At 67.5% G+C, this 16,266-nt stretch overlaps 2 protein-coding genes across 2 annotated transcripts in view; one reads left to right on the plus strand and one right to left on the minus strand.

Annotated features, from left to right (window-relative positions):
- The window catches only part of EEFSEC (eukaryotic elongation factor, selenocysteine-tRNA specific), a 113,990-nt gene extending 108,098 nt beyond the window's left edge, over window positions 1-5,892 (plus strand). The window contains exon 7 of the mRNA XM_070463474.1: window positions 5,513-5,892. Within this exon, the coding sequence (XP_070319575.1) occupies window positions 5,513-5,700 (188 nt within the window). The 3' untranslated portion in view covers window positions 5,701-5,892. The remainder of the gene's footprint in view (window positions 1-5,512) is intronic.
- A 573-nt stretch (window positions 5,893-6,465) lies between these two features.
- Window positions 6,466-14,519, minus strand: LOC139033805 (collagen, type I, alpha 1b-like). Its single transcript, XM_070463486.1, has 14 exons — window positions 14,464-14,519; window positions 14,190-14,377; window positions 13,887-14,015; window positions 13,232-13,372; window positions 12,952-13,015; window positions 11,917-11,983; window positions 11,537-11,683; window positions 10,741-10,948; window positions 10,429-10,542; window positions 9,761-9,917; window positions 8,633-8,931; window positions 8,404-8,529; window positions 7,547-7,705; window positions 6,466-7,157 (listed from the first exon to the last, which is right to left on the minus strand). The coding sequence occupies exons 1-14, from the start codon at window positions 14,517-14,519 to the stop codon at window positions 6,466-6,468; spliced, it is 2,547 nt and encodes an 848-aa protein (XP_070319587.1).
- Between the last annotated feature and the right edge of the window lie 1,747 nt (window positions 14,520-16,266).

Here is a 16,266-nt window from a genome sequence, read left to right on the forward strand (position 1 = left end):
CAGGAGGAAGGGCTGACCCAGGGCGGAGGAGCGGAGAGAGGAACAGAGATCAGGCCAGACGCGGTGACCAGGTGACGTGTGGGCAGGGGAGCCAGGATGTGGCTCCAAGAGTCAGGGGTCACCGCCCGTGCCAGGCCCCTGGTGACCCTTGCAGTCACGCGGCGGATGACTGTCAGAGCCATGCCGTGGGATGCACTGACCATACCACCAGCCTTAGAGGGCACGCTGGGACACCTGGGGTGAGGGCTGGTCCCCCCAACACCTGCCTGCCCTGGGCCTGCGAGAGCCGGCCAGCCCGCTCGGCCCCGGCCAGGGAGGCTGGGCCCCGGGGCCCCTGCTGTCCGGGCGGGAGTGTGGATGGACCCGGCTGTCACCCCCAAGCCCCCGTGGCAGTCGGGACTGCAGCAGCGGTGCCTGCCCGCCCACGTTGGAGTTGGGGCCGATGCACGATTAGGCCGCCACACGTGGGCCCTGGAGCCGACCACACCAGCCTTTGTGCCCCTTCGTTACCCCGGATGAGGTTTTTTCCCCGACTCATAAAAATGACACTTTTAGTACGTGGAATTTTTTTTTTTTTTAAGAAAAGCAGTATGAAGAAGACTTTTATTGTCAATAAGCTCTACCTTTTAAACCAGTTATCACAGTTTCTGCTCTAGGTATTTTAATTGAAGATTAACTGCTGTTAGACAGTGGACGCGTTTAGGGAGTGAGTGTCCAGATTCAGCTTTCTCGCCGGTGGGGACTGTGTTGGTGGGGCCGCCGGGTCCCGGGCCCGCACCCGCCAGCCTCAGAGGGCTGTGGGTGGAGGAGGCCCCCGCAGGAGGGTCTGTGAGCAGTGTGGGCTCCTGGAGGCAGGGCCGGCGGGTGTGTGCCCCCAGCTGGCTCGTCCCGACCCAGGAACCCCCAGCTCAGAGCCAGGGGAGGCCAGCGCGGCTGCCAGGAGCTGACCAGAGCGTCCACAGCAGTGGCCCTGCATCCGGGGTCCCCCGCTGGGGGCGTGCGGACAGCGTGCGTGTGTGTGTGTGTGTGCGTGTTCTCTGCACACCAGCCCGCCTCAGGACTGCTCTGTGTGTCGGGGGGGGGGGGTGGGCAGGGGTAATGGGGGCTGTGCCGGGATGGGGGGCAAGGCAGGGGCCTGGCAGGGGCGAAGGCGTGGGCACACAGGTGTGCAGGGACAGCTGGCACGGCCGGGCTGGAGAACTTGGACGCCGGCCTGAGGAGTGGCTGAGGATTTCTGAGAGGGGTGCTCGGGTCTTTGTTCTGGAAGGATCTCTGGCTGCCGACCCAAGGGCAGATCAGAGAAGGAGTTGGCCCAAGAGCCTGGAGGCTTGTGCCAGGAGGCCGGTCCCGGGCCTGCTCCACCCCCGCGCTGGGGCGCCCACTGCCGGGGCAGGGTCCAAGGCCCGCCTGGGGCTCCAGGCTGCAGCCCAGGAACAGCCCTGTCACGCCTGCCCTGGCCAAGGGGGGCGGGAGCCGTCGCTGGTGACGCAGCCCCGCACCAGCTGTGTCTGTTCCAGGCAACCTCGGGCGCCTCTGCCCAGGCCACCCCCATGACCCACCCTCTGTCTGATGCTTACAACCAAGTCATTTCCTACTTCAGCATGGTCTTCTTTTTCCCCTTAAAACAAAGTCCTTCCTTCCGCACGGCACCCTGCTTCCCCTCCCCACACACCCCCAGTCGCCAGAGCCTTAGCTGCATTGTAATTTCAGTTTACACAGTGTGGGGAAGATTTCTGCAAAGGGTCCTTTTTTGTTTTTGAAGAATTCATCATTGCTGCTAAGAAGCTTAATATAAATTAAAGGAGGAATTAGGCAACATTAAGACATCAAAATAGGGGTGCGGGCGCCCACTGCTTCGCCTCCGCCCATCAAAGGGCCTCGTGGACCCGTGGAGTGCGGGAGCCTCAGACGGGCCGCTCCTGGATGGGCCTGTGGCAGCCCCCTCCCCGATTCCCTTTGTCACAGGGACAGCGGAGCACACGTCTGATAAAAGCTTAATCACCTTATCTTTTTAAAGCAAATTGCATCTTTGTTTACATATGGGGTCCATAGCAGGAAGGGAAAGGAGGGAAACCAGGCCCCCTCTGCCCAGCCCACCAAGCTCGAGGCTGAGAGCGCACGTGAGCAGCCCAGCCTCCTGGAGGAGGCATCCAAAATCTCCATCCCCCCGAGTCGGGGTTCGACAGGCGGGGAGCCAGGGGTGCCAGTCCTCAGGCGGCTCTGCCCTGCCCGCCCGCCCGCCCCGCGCCGAGCTCGCTTGCCTCCCACGCTCCACCGCACCGCACTCCTTGGCCCAGGTCAGCCCCAGCCCAGTCTGAGCGGCCTCAGCTACACCCACCCCGTCCAGAGTGGGGCTCCAGCTGAACTCAAGGTCCCTGTGTCCCTCTGAGCTCCCCAGCCCCCGTCAACCCACGATGTGACCCCCACAAAGCCCCCCACCCCGGCCCCGGCGTCTCAGCTCTGCCCAGAGCTGCTTACCCCAGGAATGGCCGGAATGGCTGGACTTGGGCCGGCCAAGGGGGGCCGCCGAGGGGGCCGGTGACCCCGAGCCACTTGCAGGGCTCGGTTCCCACTGGAGGGTGCGGGCCGCCCACCAGCGTGGAGGCCCCTCTCCCGGGCTGGCCCCTGACATGAAAGCCACTCCAGCAGCTGGAGGCAGTTTGGCGGCTTTGATGGCCATGTCGGGGCGGCACCCACGGCCCGGCCTTGGGAAACAGCACGGCCACATTCTTCCCTGATTACCGAGCCCAGCCCGGCCAGCGGCCTCCGGCCCATTGTGCCTTTGTGTGGGGCTGGCGCTCGGTGAGAAAGGCCAGCCTGGCCCTGGGAGAGTGTCCCCAGGGGAGGCCGTGGGGAGCAGTGTCGCCCCCAGGGTCACACCCGCCGCCCCCAGGCCGCCGGGGCGGCTGGTTGGGGGTGGGGCAGGCCGGCCAGGCTCCAAGAGTCCCCAGGTTGAGGGATAAGGGGCAGGGTCACCCTGAGCCCGAGGGGTCCCCAGGTTTAGGAAGAAGGAGCAGGGTCACCCTGAGCCCGGGGGGTCCCAGGTTGAGGGATAAGGGGCAGGGTTGCCCTGAACCCGGGGGGTCTCCTGGTTTAGGAAGAAGGGGCAGGGGCGCCCTGAGCCTGGGTTCGGGAGCTGCGTGAGCCTGGAATCTGGCGGCCCTCCCTCCTGCCCCCCGCCGGCCCGGGTCACGGGCAGGGCCCCTTGCCCCTTGGGCAGCGTTTCCCACTGGGTGGCCCCCTGGTCTGCACACCCAGGCAGGACCCCACTCACCCTCTGTTTTCACCTGACACACCCGCCTGCACCCGCAGGCCAGACCCCTGTCCCCGCCCTCGCCCCCGACAGGCCGCTGGGGCTCCTGCCCCTTCTCAGACCCGAGCTCTGAGGACGCGCCCCCTCCCCAGGTGTCTCCCAAGCCAGGAGGACTGTGTGCAGGCTTCCAGGTGACCACCGACGCCCTGACCTGCCCTCAGTCCACGCCACTGGCCACTCGGCCGCAGGAAAGGCCCCCGCGAAACAAGGCAGCTCCGGGAGCGTTGCCAGGACCCCAACAGCCAGCTGCCCCAGCGGACCATCTCTGCTGGCCGGCGTCCTGGCCTTGAGTCCAGGCCGCCCCGTAGCGGAGCAGAGGGAAGCGGGGCCAGTGTCTCAGGACGGCAGATAGCACGTCGTCGCCCATGTCTGGTGGACTCCCGGCCCTACCGCTCCGGTCGGCACGAGGTCTGTGCCGTGTATAACGAGAGCCCTCACGGCAAGATGGCCCGCAGATTGGGCCGCACCTGTCTCCCCGTCGGGCGCGGACCTGGAGCCCCCGCCCCTGCAGCCATCAGACCTCGCGGCACCAGAGGGCCGGGGCGCCCATGCCGTCTGCCAGGGTCTGTGCCAGCCCCCGCCCTGCAGGAGGAGCCCGGAGGCAGAGGGCACCTGCCGGCCTGGCGCCTGCGGGAGGGCTGGCCCGGAGCCCTTCCCACGCCCCATGCCCTGGCCCAGGGCCTGTGGTTCCACAACCCGCTGCCCAGCGGGAGCCTGGCTCCCCGGGGCAGCGGGCCTCTTGGCCACCCCATCCCAGAGCCTCGTCAGCTGAGCGCCCAGCCCCCCGGGGGGTGCAGGCTGAGGTGGGCGGTGGAGAGGCAGACGGAGCCCCTGTGCAGGGGCAGGGCTGCCCCGACCGAGTCTGCGGTCATCCCCGTTCCAGGTGCCCCGCGGCTGCTCCTGGGGCAGGTCTGCTGCAGCACCGTTTCCCACAGTCGGCCCCGGGTGGACGCCCCCAGCTCCCAGTGATGGGCTGGGGGCGGCAGCCTGCATTCAGCCCCAGATGTGGCCCAGAGTTCACATGCCCGCCCAGCCCAGCCCCCTCAGACCCCACTCCCCACGGGCATGCGGGGGGCATGGGGCACAGGGGTCCTCCTGGTGTGACGCAGGTGGGCGGTCCTGCCGGCTCCGCTCCTCGGGGAGCCAGCCACTGCCCGGGCGGGGCGGGGAGGACCCCGCCTGGACAGCCAGCCGGGGGCCTGTGGCCGATGGAGGCCCTTGGTGTGTGTCAGGAGCGAGTGCCATCCTGGGGCATGCGGCCTGCCGGGACCCTCGCTGCCCAGAGGGGCGGGCACAGCTCCTCCCACAGGCCCCCGGCAGGGTCACGGAGCTCACAGGAGGGAGTGACCGGCTTGGGGCGCCTGCTGGTGCAGGGCTGGCCCGAGCCTCGGCCAGCCCCCCCAGGGCTCTCGGTAGGGTGGCCCCCGCCCGTGGCCCACCAAGAGGCTGCCTCCTGCTGCCCCCAGACAGGCTCCTCGTAAAGACAAGCCCTGCAGAAAGGGGCCCTGGCACTGGGGAGGGCAGGGCGTCCGCGCCGAGGAACAGCATCGGCCGTCGTGAGCGTGGCGAGGCTCCAGGACCGGCCTTGGGGACAGAGAGCAGTGGGCGGCGGGGCGCCAGCAGGAAGCGAGCTTTGCTGTCACTCAGCCAGCCGGGGAGACAGCGGGTCTGCACCCGGCGTGGGTGCTTAGAGGAACCAGGGAGCCATGGGGGCCGCCCCGCTCGGCCTGCAGTCAGGGGACAGCGTCAGCCAGCACCCAGGGAGGGGGCGCCAGCCGGAGCTCCACGGCCGCTCCTTCCGCCCTCCAGTCCATCGGGGTCCTGGGGCAGAACCGTGATGCCGCCTGCAGAGTCGCCGCGGGCGCGCCCTGGGTGGAAGGCTGTCTCTCTCAGGTCTCGGGTGAGAGTCAGCGTGAGCGCCGGGGCAGTGGGCCATTCACGGCAGGGGAGGACACGGCCAGCGAGCGCAGGGCTGCCCCAGGGGCCTGGGCCCAGGGTGGGCGCTGGCCGGGCGCTGGGGGCCGGTGGGAGCCTCACTGAACCCCAGGCCAGAGGGGCTGGTGGCCGGACCAGCATGGGGGTGCGGTGGCACAGGAGGGGCGGGGCCCGGCGGTGCTGGGGTCCTGGCTCCATCGGGGGGCGGGGTCACTGCAGTCGGGGACCCAGTGAAATGACGGGCTCCCCCTCTGTGCCTCGCAGGTGGCCTGAGCCCCGACTCCAAGAGCATCCTGACGTCCGCCCTCAAGAAGCGGGGCCGCGCCGGCCGGGGTGAGGCGGCCAAGCCGGAGGAGGCAGAGCGGCCGGAGCCTGCCCAACCCGTGGGCCTCAGCCTGTCCTTCAAGCGCTACGTCTTTGATGCCCACAAGCGCATGGTCCAGTCTCCCTGAGTGCCTGCCGGCCCCCCAGACCCGGCTAGGCCGCAGTGCCAGACGTGCCGCTGCCTCTGGGCTCCCCCCGGAGGCCCCGGACGGGCTCTGTGCCCGCACCCCCGTGCCTCTCGCCGGAAGAGCCATGTCAAAAGGGTCAGGGGGTCCCAGGCTGCCCAGTTGGCAGCTGCAAATAAATGCCCATGGTGCCCACCTGCTGTTCTGGTCCCTCTGCTTCACAGGCACCCCCTCCCTCCCAGGGCGAACGTCAGAGGAACCGCCAAGGCTCCTGATGGGCCTGGGGCCACGGGAGGGACCCAGTGGGCTGAGGGTGTCCACGGAGCGTCAGGTCCTTGGGCAGCCCCGGGGCGTCCTGGACCTCGAGAGAGCAGCCATGTCCAGGGAAGGCATGTCCCGGAGGAGCACCCCTGGGGGATCTGGGAGCCACAGGGGCCAGGCCTGTGCCATGGGGCGGGAGGCAGGCTGGGGGCTGTCCCCACACGCCAGGACTAGGAGCTCTCAGGTAGGCGCCTGAGCCCCCTCGGAGCCCGGCAGAGCCCCACCCGGCCTCCTCTGCCCCCTGCAACTCTGCCATCCCTGCGGACACTTCACAGGGCATCCAGGCGTTTACAGACGTCTGCAGGACGGACAGGTGCTGCAGCGACCCTGTGTTTGGCCTGCGGGTAGACACAGAGGCCTCCCTTTTACCCTAGTAATCGGTGCATCATGCCTTAATTTGCAAACGCGGCATTAAAAGTATTACCAGGGACAGGTTGTGATCAGTGACTAGGGCCTGGTCAGCCCTGAGCCAGGGCCCTGGGAGGACAGGGTGCCGTGGGCCTGCCGGACCCATGCACGTGGCCGTGCCAGCAGGAGGTCAGCGTCCAGGATGGTAGCGGAGGGCCGGGCGGGCAGGGAGAGTCCAGACCCGGCCCCCACGTCCCAGTTGAGAAGCCCCTGTGGACCGCCACCGACTCCCCCGCTCCGGCCAGACTCCAGGCCCTGCTCCCATTCAGCCCCCACTGATGCCTGCACGCGTCTCCCCAGGACAGGGTCCCCAGGGGTGACTTCCGGCAGAGGCCCCGTGGCCCCCAGCCTGGTGCTCTCCAGGGGAGCAGCGGCCCCAGGTGGGAGGTGGACTCGGGCGGGGATGCTGAGGCACGGGGCGGGGGCCCCCGGCCACGGCGTGCAGCTCCGGAGCAGTGTGCCTGCCCGTGTGGCCCTCGGCCCGGGAGGAGATGCTATCAGCCCTGGCATCAGTCGAAACCTGAGCGCCCCAGCCGCATCAGCCGGGCACAGCCTTCGAAAGGGGAGCACGGCAGACGGGCGGGCACCCGGGGGCGGGCACCCTGTGTGTGCTCTCGCGGGCAGTGCCCGCCTCCCATGGCTCTGGGCACCCTCAGACCTTCTGCGTCTCAGGAAGAGAGGGCCCTGCGGCAGCCAGTGGCATCTGCACCCACCGCCACCTGCCGGGTGCCCTGGGAAGCAGGGGTCCAGTTTAGAAGTGGGGGCCGCCCATGCGCAGTGCAGCTGGGCTCTGAACCCAGGGTCTGGATCTCCCCAGGGGCCCCCACCCTGCCCCAGCACCTCCGCTGCAGTCTCAGAAAGAGCTGCCCCCAGGGAACGGGCCAGGGGCAGGCGTCCTGCCACAGGCTCACTCGGCGGGAGGGGCAGCCGCGATCCGCAGGCCCCCGGCTGGCTGGCGGGACTAATGCACCAGCCGGGCGATAAGGCTTATCTGGAAGCGTCTCTGGAATCGAGACTGATGGAAACAGGCTTCTGGGTTAATACAGTTTTGACAGATAAAGTCTCCTCGACGGGAAGCCCCGGGGGCCAGGGCAGGCAAGGGGGTAGCTTCTGTTCTCACCGGCCCCTGCCGGCTGGCGCGTGCCCAGGGGCCCATGTCTGGGGGTGCCCCGTCCGGGGGCCCTGCCCGTCAAGTCGTGGGAGTGGGGTGACGAGGCGGATGTCAGGTCCGGTACGCACAGGGCAACAGCGCGTTTCCAGGCCAGCTTGTCCCCGGGGCCTGGTGGGGTGGGCACGGGGACTCACCGCCCCATTGCACACACCCGAGCTTCCCCGAGGGGGCCCAGGCCTCCTCACAGCGGCTGGAATTTCCAGGCTCCCTTCTGGGGCTCAGGACAGTCCTGGCCATGGCCTCCCAGCCATGTCTGTCCCCCTTGGCTGTGTGAGGCGGGGTGAGGTCACGTCACCCAGCCCTGGCTGGGCTCCTGGGAGCCTCCACAACAGCAGTTCTGATTAAAGAGAGTAATTAGCGTTTGGCTGATAATGGAGCAGGGCCACTCATCAGCCAGCCCAGCCAGGGTAAGGGCTCGACGGCTCGGAGGCAGCCAGGCAGCGGGGTGCCAGGCGTGGGGTACCGTGCCCCCCTGGGCAGCTGACCCCAGCCCTGGGCCTGTGGCAGGGCAGGGAGACGGGGGTGCAGCCGTTGAGGCAGTGAGAGTGTCAGCTCAGCGTTCAGAGAAGCCCCCAGCCCCCAACTTCCCACCAGCTCTGGGCACCCCTCGCCAAGCCCCAGGCCCTCCCGGGGGGCAGGGGCCTCTCCGGTTGGAAGCGGACCCCCAGGGCGGGCTGGTGATGGGCCAGCAGGGGCAGAGCTGGGCAGGGGGTGGGGGGCGTGCAGGCTGAGGCCGAGTGCCCGGGGAGGGAGGGGGCAGGGTTGGGAAGACGCCTGGGGCTGGTCGCTGCGCACTCACTGAGCACCTGCCGTGTGCCGGACTCGGCGGGCGGGACGGCCCTGTGCCCCCAGCCCCCAGGGCCGGCAGGTTAGAGGTCGTGCGCCCACGGGGTGTTGCTCAACGCTGTCCCCCCGCTCCGTTATCACCAGGTCTGGTGGGGAGACAGCTCGGCAGAGAGAAACGGCCGCTTCCTGCGGCCACAGCTGGGCTGCAGATAAAGGGCGGCCGGGAGCCCAGCCGACCACCCAGGCTACCTCCCACCTGATCCCCCGGGGGCACCCACAGACTCAGCCCGGCCCCCAGCTTCCCACAGCCACCACCCAGCAAGGCACCCGCCCCCCAGCCACGGCCGCAGCCTCTGAGCCCACGGGGTGCAGCCTCGAGGGGCCGGGGGAGGTGGGGCTGGACCAGCCAGACACAGGACCCGGGCTTCCCTGGAGCCCCAGGCAGGCCCTGGGGGCCCAGCTTCCCCGAGGCCTCCAGCCGGCCCCCGAGCACGCCGACCCCCGCTTCAGCCCAGGGTCCCGTCCAGGCCTGTGCAGGCAGGACCTGTCTGGAGGACGGGCAGGCAGCCCAGAAGGAGGGGCCACAGCCAGGCGGGGTGGGGGCTTCTGTATGGCCTCTGTCCTTGGCACCAGGGGCAGACGTCCGCCCCGAGGTGGGGCCCCACAGCCGAAGGGGTGCGGGACTCCTGGGCGTGCTGAGCCCAGCCCCACGGCTCCCAGATGTGGCACCGAGGGGTGGGGGGTGGGGGACGAAGCCAAACGGGAGAAGAGGGGAATTGGGGTGTGCTCTGCAGGGCCGGGGGGGCGGGCGGAGGGGATCTGGACGTGGCTGGAGGTACTCAGCCAGGGTGAGTCTGGCGGAGGCGGTGGGCCCCCCCGGGGGGCAGGCAGGGTGGGCAGACTTGCGCAAGGGGCAGGGACCGGCCTTAATCAGATGTGGGCCTCCTGGTTCTCAGGGCTGGGGAGTCGGGGTGATGGGTGCCCCCACCCCGATACCTGCCCGTGCGGGGGGCTCCACCTGGGGACGGACTGGGGAGCAGACACCCCACTTCCTGGGCCCCCTCCTCACAGGGAAACAGAGGCAGACGGGGGTCCTCTGCCCCTCAGGGCAAGTCCCGGCGCAGAGTGGGGTCTGGGTGCGCGGGTGGACACGGGGCGGGCCGCGGCCACCCCCACCCTGTGGATGCTGGGTGGGCCGCTGATAAGGAGAGACAGTTGTCAGAGTCACAGGGCGCCGCTGATAAAGAGACAAGCATCTCCCGGCGGGCGGAGGCGCTGGGAGGGGAACCCCCGGGGGTGCCCACAGCTCGGGTGGAAACACTGAGGCTGTCGGCCAGCAGGGCGCCCCCCACCCGCCCCCCGGCTGGAAACCCTCACAGCAAAGCCAGGGGCCAGGCCTGGACAGGGGCGGCCAGCCTGAGGCGCCCGCAGGCACGAGTGTGGACGTTGGCGGCTCCCGAGGCCACCCTGGGGGCAGGGCTGAGCCGGGACCCAGGCCCACCCTTGAGGCGGCAGCTCAGAGGTCCCCGGGGCGCTGGGAACGGGGAGTTGCAGAGACAATGAGAAATGAACAGAGACAAATAGCAGGAGAGAAAGAGAGACAGACCCCAGGGGAGACAGTGGGGCGGACTCTGAGAGACACGCAGAGGGCCAGGGCACCCTGAGAGCTGAGTGCACCCCGGGAAGGCCCCAGAGACGGTGGGGGGTGTGGGGCCTGGGGCCGGCCCTGCTCCGATTGGCCGGGGCTGACTGCAGTGGCAGCCCGTAATTGATTCCCTGGGAGGACGGGGATCATTTCCATGCAGAGAATTAAGATTTTCTTCCAAGATGGAAATAAAGATTAATTTGCAATTTCCTTCCTCACTGCACACAGGAGAGCGACTCTGCTGGAGGCGGGCGTAAGCGGGCAGGTGGGCCGGAGGGGGGTGGGCAGGGGGCGGCCTCCGGGGGTGCCAGCCCCCCCCCACGTGCCCATTATGGCCCCGAGGGGCAGCCTGTCTCCCAAGGGCTCCCGGCTCTGTGCCTCTGGCTCACGGTACCCCCACCTCCGGGCCTCCACCAGCCTCGCCAGGCGCACCAGCCAGGCCCAGGCCAGGACCCAGACCGGGTGCCCCGGAGAGACACGCTGGGTCCCATGGCCTCCAGCTCTGCGCCCTCCACTGGGGCCCAGGGGCAGAAGATGGTAGCCCGGGTGCAGACGCCAAGGACACCACACCCAGGTTCCCGAGCCGGGCATCCCAGGCTTGTCCCCGACCGGCAGGGCACAGGGGGCCACGCCACGCCCTCCGGCCTGTCCAGGCCCGCTCCCTGCCTGCACAGCCTCTGAGCGAGCCCAGTCCGCCTGGGCCGAGGCCCACCCACAGCTGGGCCGCATGACCCCAGGGCCCCTGTGAGCGGCCCCAGCACAGGCCAGGGGCTGGCAGTCTCGTCCGCGTCTCTGCGGTCCCCTGGGCAGTACCCCTGGGGGCACCGAGAATCTGACCTCAGGCTCTCGGCCAGGTGCAGCCCTGAGTCCTGCTGCACTCGCCTCCGTTCCCTGCCCACCCTGCGCTGCCTGGCGGCCCGCTGAGGGCCCCGTGCCCCAGGGTGTGAGCAGCCTGGAGTTGGTCCACTGAGGGCCCCGCGCCCCGGGGTGTGAGCAGCCTAGAGCTGGTCCACCGAGGGCCCCGCGCCCCGGGGTGTGAGCCGCCGGAGCTGGCCTCCGCGCCTTGTGCCAGCCTCTCCTGATGGTGACCTCTGCATGACCTCCTCCAGCACACGAGAGGCGGGAAGAGCAGCTTTACGAGCAGGAGGCGGGCGCATTCCTCCCGGGTGCAGCCCGCCAGCCTTCGCCTATCTCCCCATCGCCACAGGACCAAGGGGCCGGCTGCCCCCGGAGCCCCAAGCACCCCTCCCCAGCCCACGTGTGGACACCACGTGCTCCAGAGCGGGCACATCACCTGGCCTGTGTGCCCGGGCCCCCCAGGCCAGGCAGGGCCCACTGCCACAGCCTCTGCTTGCACGCCTCCAGACACGGGGCGATCTGCCCCCAGCTGAGACGAGCAGCCCCTCACGGGGGGATGCTGCAGGCTCCAAGTCTCCACCAGCAGCTCCCTGCCCCCAGGGCTGGCCTGCAGGGCAGCGTCCCCCAGCCAGCAACTCCGAGAAGCCCACCGTGCCCTCATCCCCCTGAGACGCCCCGGCTGCCATCGGCCACTGCCTGAGGCCCTTTGCCTCATTGATTCCTTTGACCAGTAACAGGACCGAGGTCTCCTGCGTGCTGCCCGGGGCCTCGGGGCCTCTTGGAATGGCCTGCCCCCTCTGAGGGGCACCAGGAGGGCGGGGACAGCTGCTGCCCCGGCCTCAAGTCTGGGAGTCCCAGTCCAGCCTCTCTCCAGGGAGAGTCAGCATCCCGGTCCTTCCTGCAGGTTCCATGGGCCACCTGCCCCGGGGGTCACGTGGCCCGTTCCCAGACCCCACAGCCACCAGCACCCCACTTTCCACGGCACAAGCAGATGTGGGCCCCAGCAAGACGAGTGTCTGGTGGGACCTGCCTTGCTGGGGAGTGGTGAGGATGGCGGGGTGCCCACCACGTGCTCCCTGGCCACCACCGGGGGTCTCCTAGAAAGTGAAACAGTTACTGCCCCAGAGTGGGAGCGGCGCTGACGTTTACCAGCGGATGGATCGGTAAGCAGCACGAGCTGGGTCACCTGCACGCCACCCGGAATGCTGCCCCGTGAGACACGGTCACCTGAAACGCTCCTCGGTGATGACAGTGGTAACAAAGGGATGCCGTGCTGATGCCACGAGGACGGGCCTTGCAAACACCGAGGAGAAAAAGCCAGACACTCGGGAAGCCGTGTTCTGTGATTCCCCACGTGTGGGCTACCCAGAGCAGGCGACTCCGTGGAGGCAGGGCGCGTCCTCGGGCCAGGAGAGCATGGGAGGAGAGGGCGGAGATCGTGGGGGACAGGGTTCTCTTCCAGGTGCTGAGCAGGATCTAACGCTGATTGTGGTGACGGGGCCAGCTCGGTGACGGTACTGCAGCACAGAATCACACACACGGAGTGAGCTGAGCCATATGTGTTACATCACAGGGAAGCTGTTTTAAAAAGTAGCAATAAAGTTACCATCAGTTCAGTTCAGTCGCTCAGTCGTGTCCAACTCTTTGCGACCCCATGAATCACAGCACGCCAGGCCTCCCTGTCCATCACCAACTCCCGGAGTTTACTCAAACTCATGTCCATCGAGTCGGTGATGCCATCCAGCCATCTCAAAAGTTACCATATGACCCAGCAATTCCACTCCAAGGCCGGCACCAAAGAGAGCGGAAAACATCAGTCCACAGAAAGAGCTGAAAACGTCGGTCCACAGGAAAGCGTGTGAGTCAGGAGAGCGGAAGAGCAGGGAGGACCCGATTCTCTGATGAGTGGAGAAGTGAAACGTGGAATTAAATACGGACGCAGGCTCCACAAGGGTGAGCCCTGCAAACAGGCTCAGTGACAGAAGCCAGACAGCAAAGTCATACATCAGATCATGGCATTTTCAGAAGGGTCCCGAGTAGGCAAGCCCATAGTTGTAGCCAGCACCCTGTGGTCGCCAGGGGCCGGGGGACCTGGCCGGATGGCTGTGACGGCTCGTGGGTGAGGCTCCCTTTTGGGGACAAAATGTCCTCAGCTTAGATCATGGTGACGGTTGCACCACGTTGTCAACACACGAAAACCACTGATGTGTCTGCTTTCATTGGGGAGCTTCACGGCATGTAAATTCTGTCTCCAGTTGGTTAACACTGTGCTCCCAGCCTCACAGCCGGTCCTCGGCAGTGGCCGCACCCCATTCGGTCCTCTGTGGTGGGAAGCCAGCGCCCACCCCTGGGGGCTGCGGGACAGAATGCGCGCGGAGCCTTGGCAATGGGGGGCAGGGACGGGGACACCCAGAAACTCGTGCGCGACCTGACCCGGGCCCCAGCCGCCTGCTGCGCCAGCCCGCGGTGGCTCTCGGCTCCCAGGGCTGCAGGAGAGGCCGGCGGGGTTCTGCAGGGGGAATCATGTTGTTCTTGTTTTAAATCACTTCAGCATTTGTCGTGTTTATTAGGGAACTAGTTCAAACATGTGAAACATGCACACAGCACAACACAATGCACTCCCACCAACAGCCATGTGGGAAGTGAGTCGTGGGGGCAGCCTCCAGTCTGGGGCCCTCCAGGCTCCGCGGTCGAGCCTCTGCAGACCCCCAGCCTGCCTGTCATCGTGGGCAGCAGGCCACCCGCTCCTTCCCTTTCCCAGGCTGCAGGATCAAAGATCACCATCGGGACCAGAGGCGGGGGCCCTGAGTGCATCCGAGACTCTGAAAGTCTGCAACTAGCTGTGTTTTTGGAAATCATTGCTGGCTGCGTACAGAGACCTTTCCCACACACAGCCTGCTGGTCTGGGGAAGCGCACTCGGTCCTTTACAGACAAGTCGCCCCTCCAGGTCCTGCCGGCGCCCGGGACCCGTCGTGCTGCGCTCAGCTCTCTGTCCCTACGGTCGTGCGTCGTCTCGGGGGTCCCGTGCCTGTGGCCGTGCCGCCTCCTCCGGGCCCAAGCACCATCCGTAGCGTGGGCCGTGGTTCCCTTGGCCGCTGAGCAGGCTGCACTGTGCGTGCGTCCTCCAGCTGGGGAAGAGTCAGGCGGTTTCCAGGGTGGGGCCACTGTGAATAAGCCCCTGAAATTTCAGGTGACCCTGAGTTTGACGTCTCTTGAGTAAGTGGCCGGTTGTAGAACGCTGGGATGTGACGTTAGTGGTGTCTGATGTTCCCGGCGATCGGCATGCTGTGTCCCCTGCCGACACGGCTGTCTTGCTCCTTCCCCGGGGGACCAGGCGCTGAGCCAGGCTGGGGGAGGCCGGGGGGCGCTCCTGTTGGGCTCCGAAGGTGACGAGGAGGGGACGTTGGCAAGGTCCTCGCAAACCACAAGAGCCGTCGGCCTGAGGTCCAGGGCACTGAGCAAGGCCCCGGGCCCTCGGGGCAGGCGCGTCCTGGCATGGTACCACACCCGGGACAGATTTACTGGGCACCACCTGTGCCCGGGCCGTACAGCAGACCTCAGACACACCCTGCTCACAGCTGAGGGCCCGTGGGGGTCACAGCCAGGCGCCAGAGCTGGGCCCTCCCTGCCATCATGCTGTGTGACCCTCGGCGGGTGGCGGGCCCTCTTTGAGCCCCTGCCCTCCCATGGGCACCGCAGCCCCTGGTGGGAAATGGCCCGAGGCGCCCGCGGGCAAGGACTGGCCCACGGGCGGGGTGAGCCGTGGGCTCCGCGCTGCCGCCGGCGGCCGACAGAGGGCAGGAGCGACCCGCGCCTCCGAGGCCGGCGCAGAGGCGGCCCGGCAGGGACACCTGAATGCAGGGCCTGGCCGGGGTGCCTGCAGGCCCCGCACCCCCGACCTCCAGGGCTCAGAGTGGAAAGTGAACGCAGACCGCCACGGCCAGCAGTGTTTATGCGGGTCACCTGTTGAACCGGCACTCTTTTGGGCACACCAGTTAAATAAAACCTGACACTCAGCTTCACTTTCTTTAAACATGGCTGCTTCGGGCTCAAGCTCCAAGCAGGCTGGCAGTGCTATGTGCAGACGGGCGTGTGCCCCACGCCCCGTGACCCACGTGATCCTCCCGCGAGGCACGCCCCCCTGTGCCCGAGGCACATGTGCAAGAGGCGGGCGGACCAGCTCCCAGACACACCCACGCCCCGGCCGGCACCCTCGCGCACACCCTGCACCCCCGCAGCTGTGCACCCCGGTCCCCTGAAGGCCTGAGTGGGTCGTGGTCTCCCGGTCACCCCGGGCCCGGACCAGGGAGCCTGGCCGCCGCCGCGGGCGGGTCTGCGAGGCCGCCCCTGCGGGGAGCGGGCGTGAGTGGCCTTCGCCCAGCCCCGCGGGCCCTTCCTCCCAGCCACATAGCATTTGCATAGCGCTCCCCAAGCCCGTGGATTGCATTACATGGAGACCCGATGATAATCTTTGTTGAAATAATATTTAACACATGCTGCACTTTTAATTAACTATCTGAATAATCTCAAATTAATACCAGAGCTTTAAAAATAAGTTTTCATTTTCGCATTTGGTAACATAATAGCAGCCCAGCCGGCCCGCTTCCTCCTTTGATTTAATTAAAAGCCCTTTTGTACGTCTCTTGTCACTTCAGAAACGGACAAAAGCCCCCGAGTGAGCAACCTGGGCCCCCGACTCCGGGTCCAGGACCAGGGCCACGGCCACGGGTGCCATGCGGGGGCCACAGTGTGGCTGCGCGTCACACACGCTCGCACGCAGGGAGGTGGGCCCAGGAACAGGCACGCACGCGGAGGCAACAAGCTGCTTCCACCCTTCCACGCGCGTCCCAGGCCACACGGCCACGCCCCGTGCCAGCCCCGCAGGGGGACGGCCGGTTGGTCACCCGCCGGCCATCGGGGTGACGCTCAGGCCGGCCGGGGCTGGACTCCTGGTAGGCACCCCGGGCCTGGGCCCAAGGCCACAGCTGCCGCCAGTCAGCGCCCCGAGGGGGCGTGTCTCCCCCTCATGTGGTCTGTCTGTGCATCCAGGCTCGATGCTTCGGAAGCGGCCGGGCGGGCACCTCCAGGGGCACACGGCAGACACCCCCACCCAAGCCCCGATTCCTGGGCGGGAGCCGTGGAAATCCCTTAGATTCAGGGGCTGGAGGGTCAGAAACGGTGTCTGCATGGTGTGAGGTGGGTGGGTGAAGGGCCTGTCCCTCGGGGCCCATCTGAAAGCAGGTCGCCCAAAGCGTCGGGGGCTGGCACCAGGGAGCAAGCGGTCGCATCTCCGCACGCGCAGGCTTCTCCGGCCAGCAGACGCGGAGGGCTGCATGCAAGCTGAGTAGTGCCCGGGGTCCTGCTGCGGGCGGGAAGCCA

This window comes from Odocoileus virginianus, unplaced genomic scaffold (assembly GCF_023699985.2).
Source record: "Odocoileus virginianus isolate 20LAN1187 ecotype Illinois unplaced genomic scaffold, Ovbor_1.2 Unplaced_Contig_3, whole genome shotgun sequence".
NCBI lineage: Eukaryota > Metazoa > Chordata > Mammalia > Artiodactyla > Cervidae > Odocoileus > Odocoileus virginianus.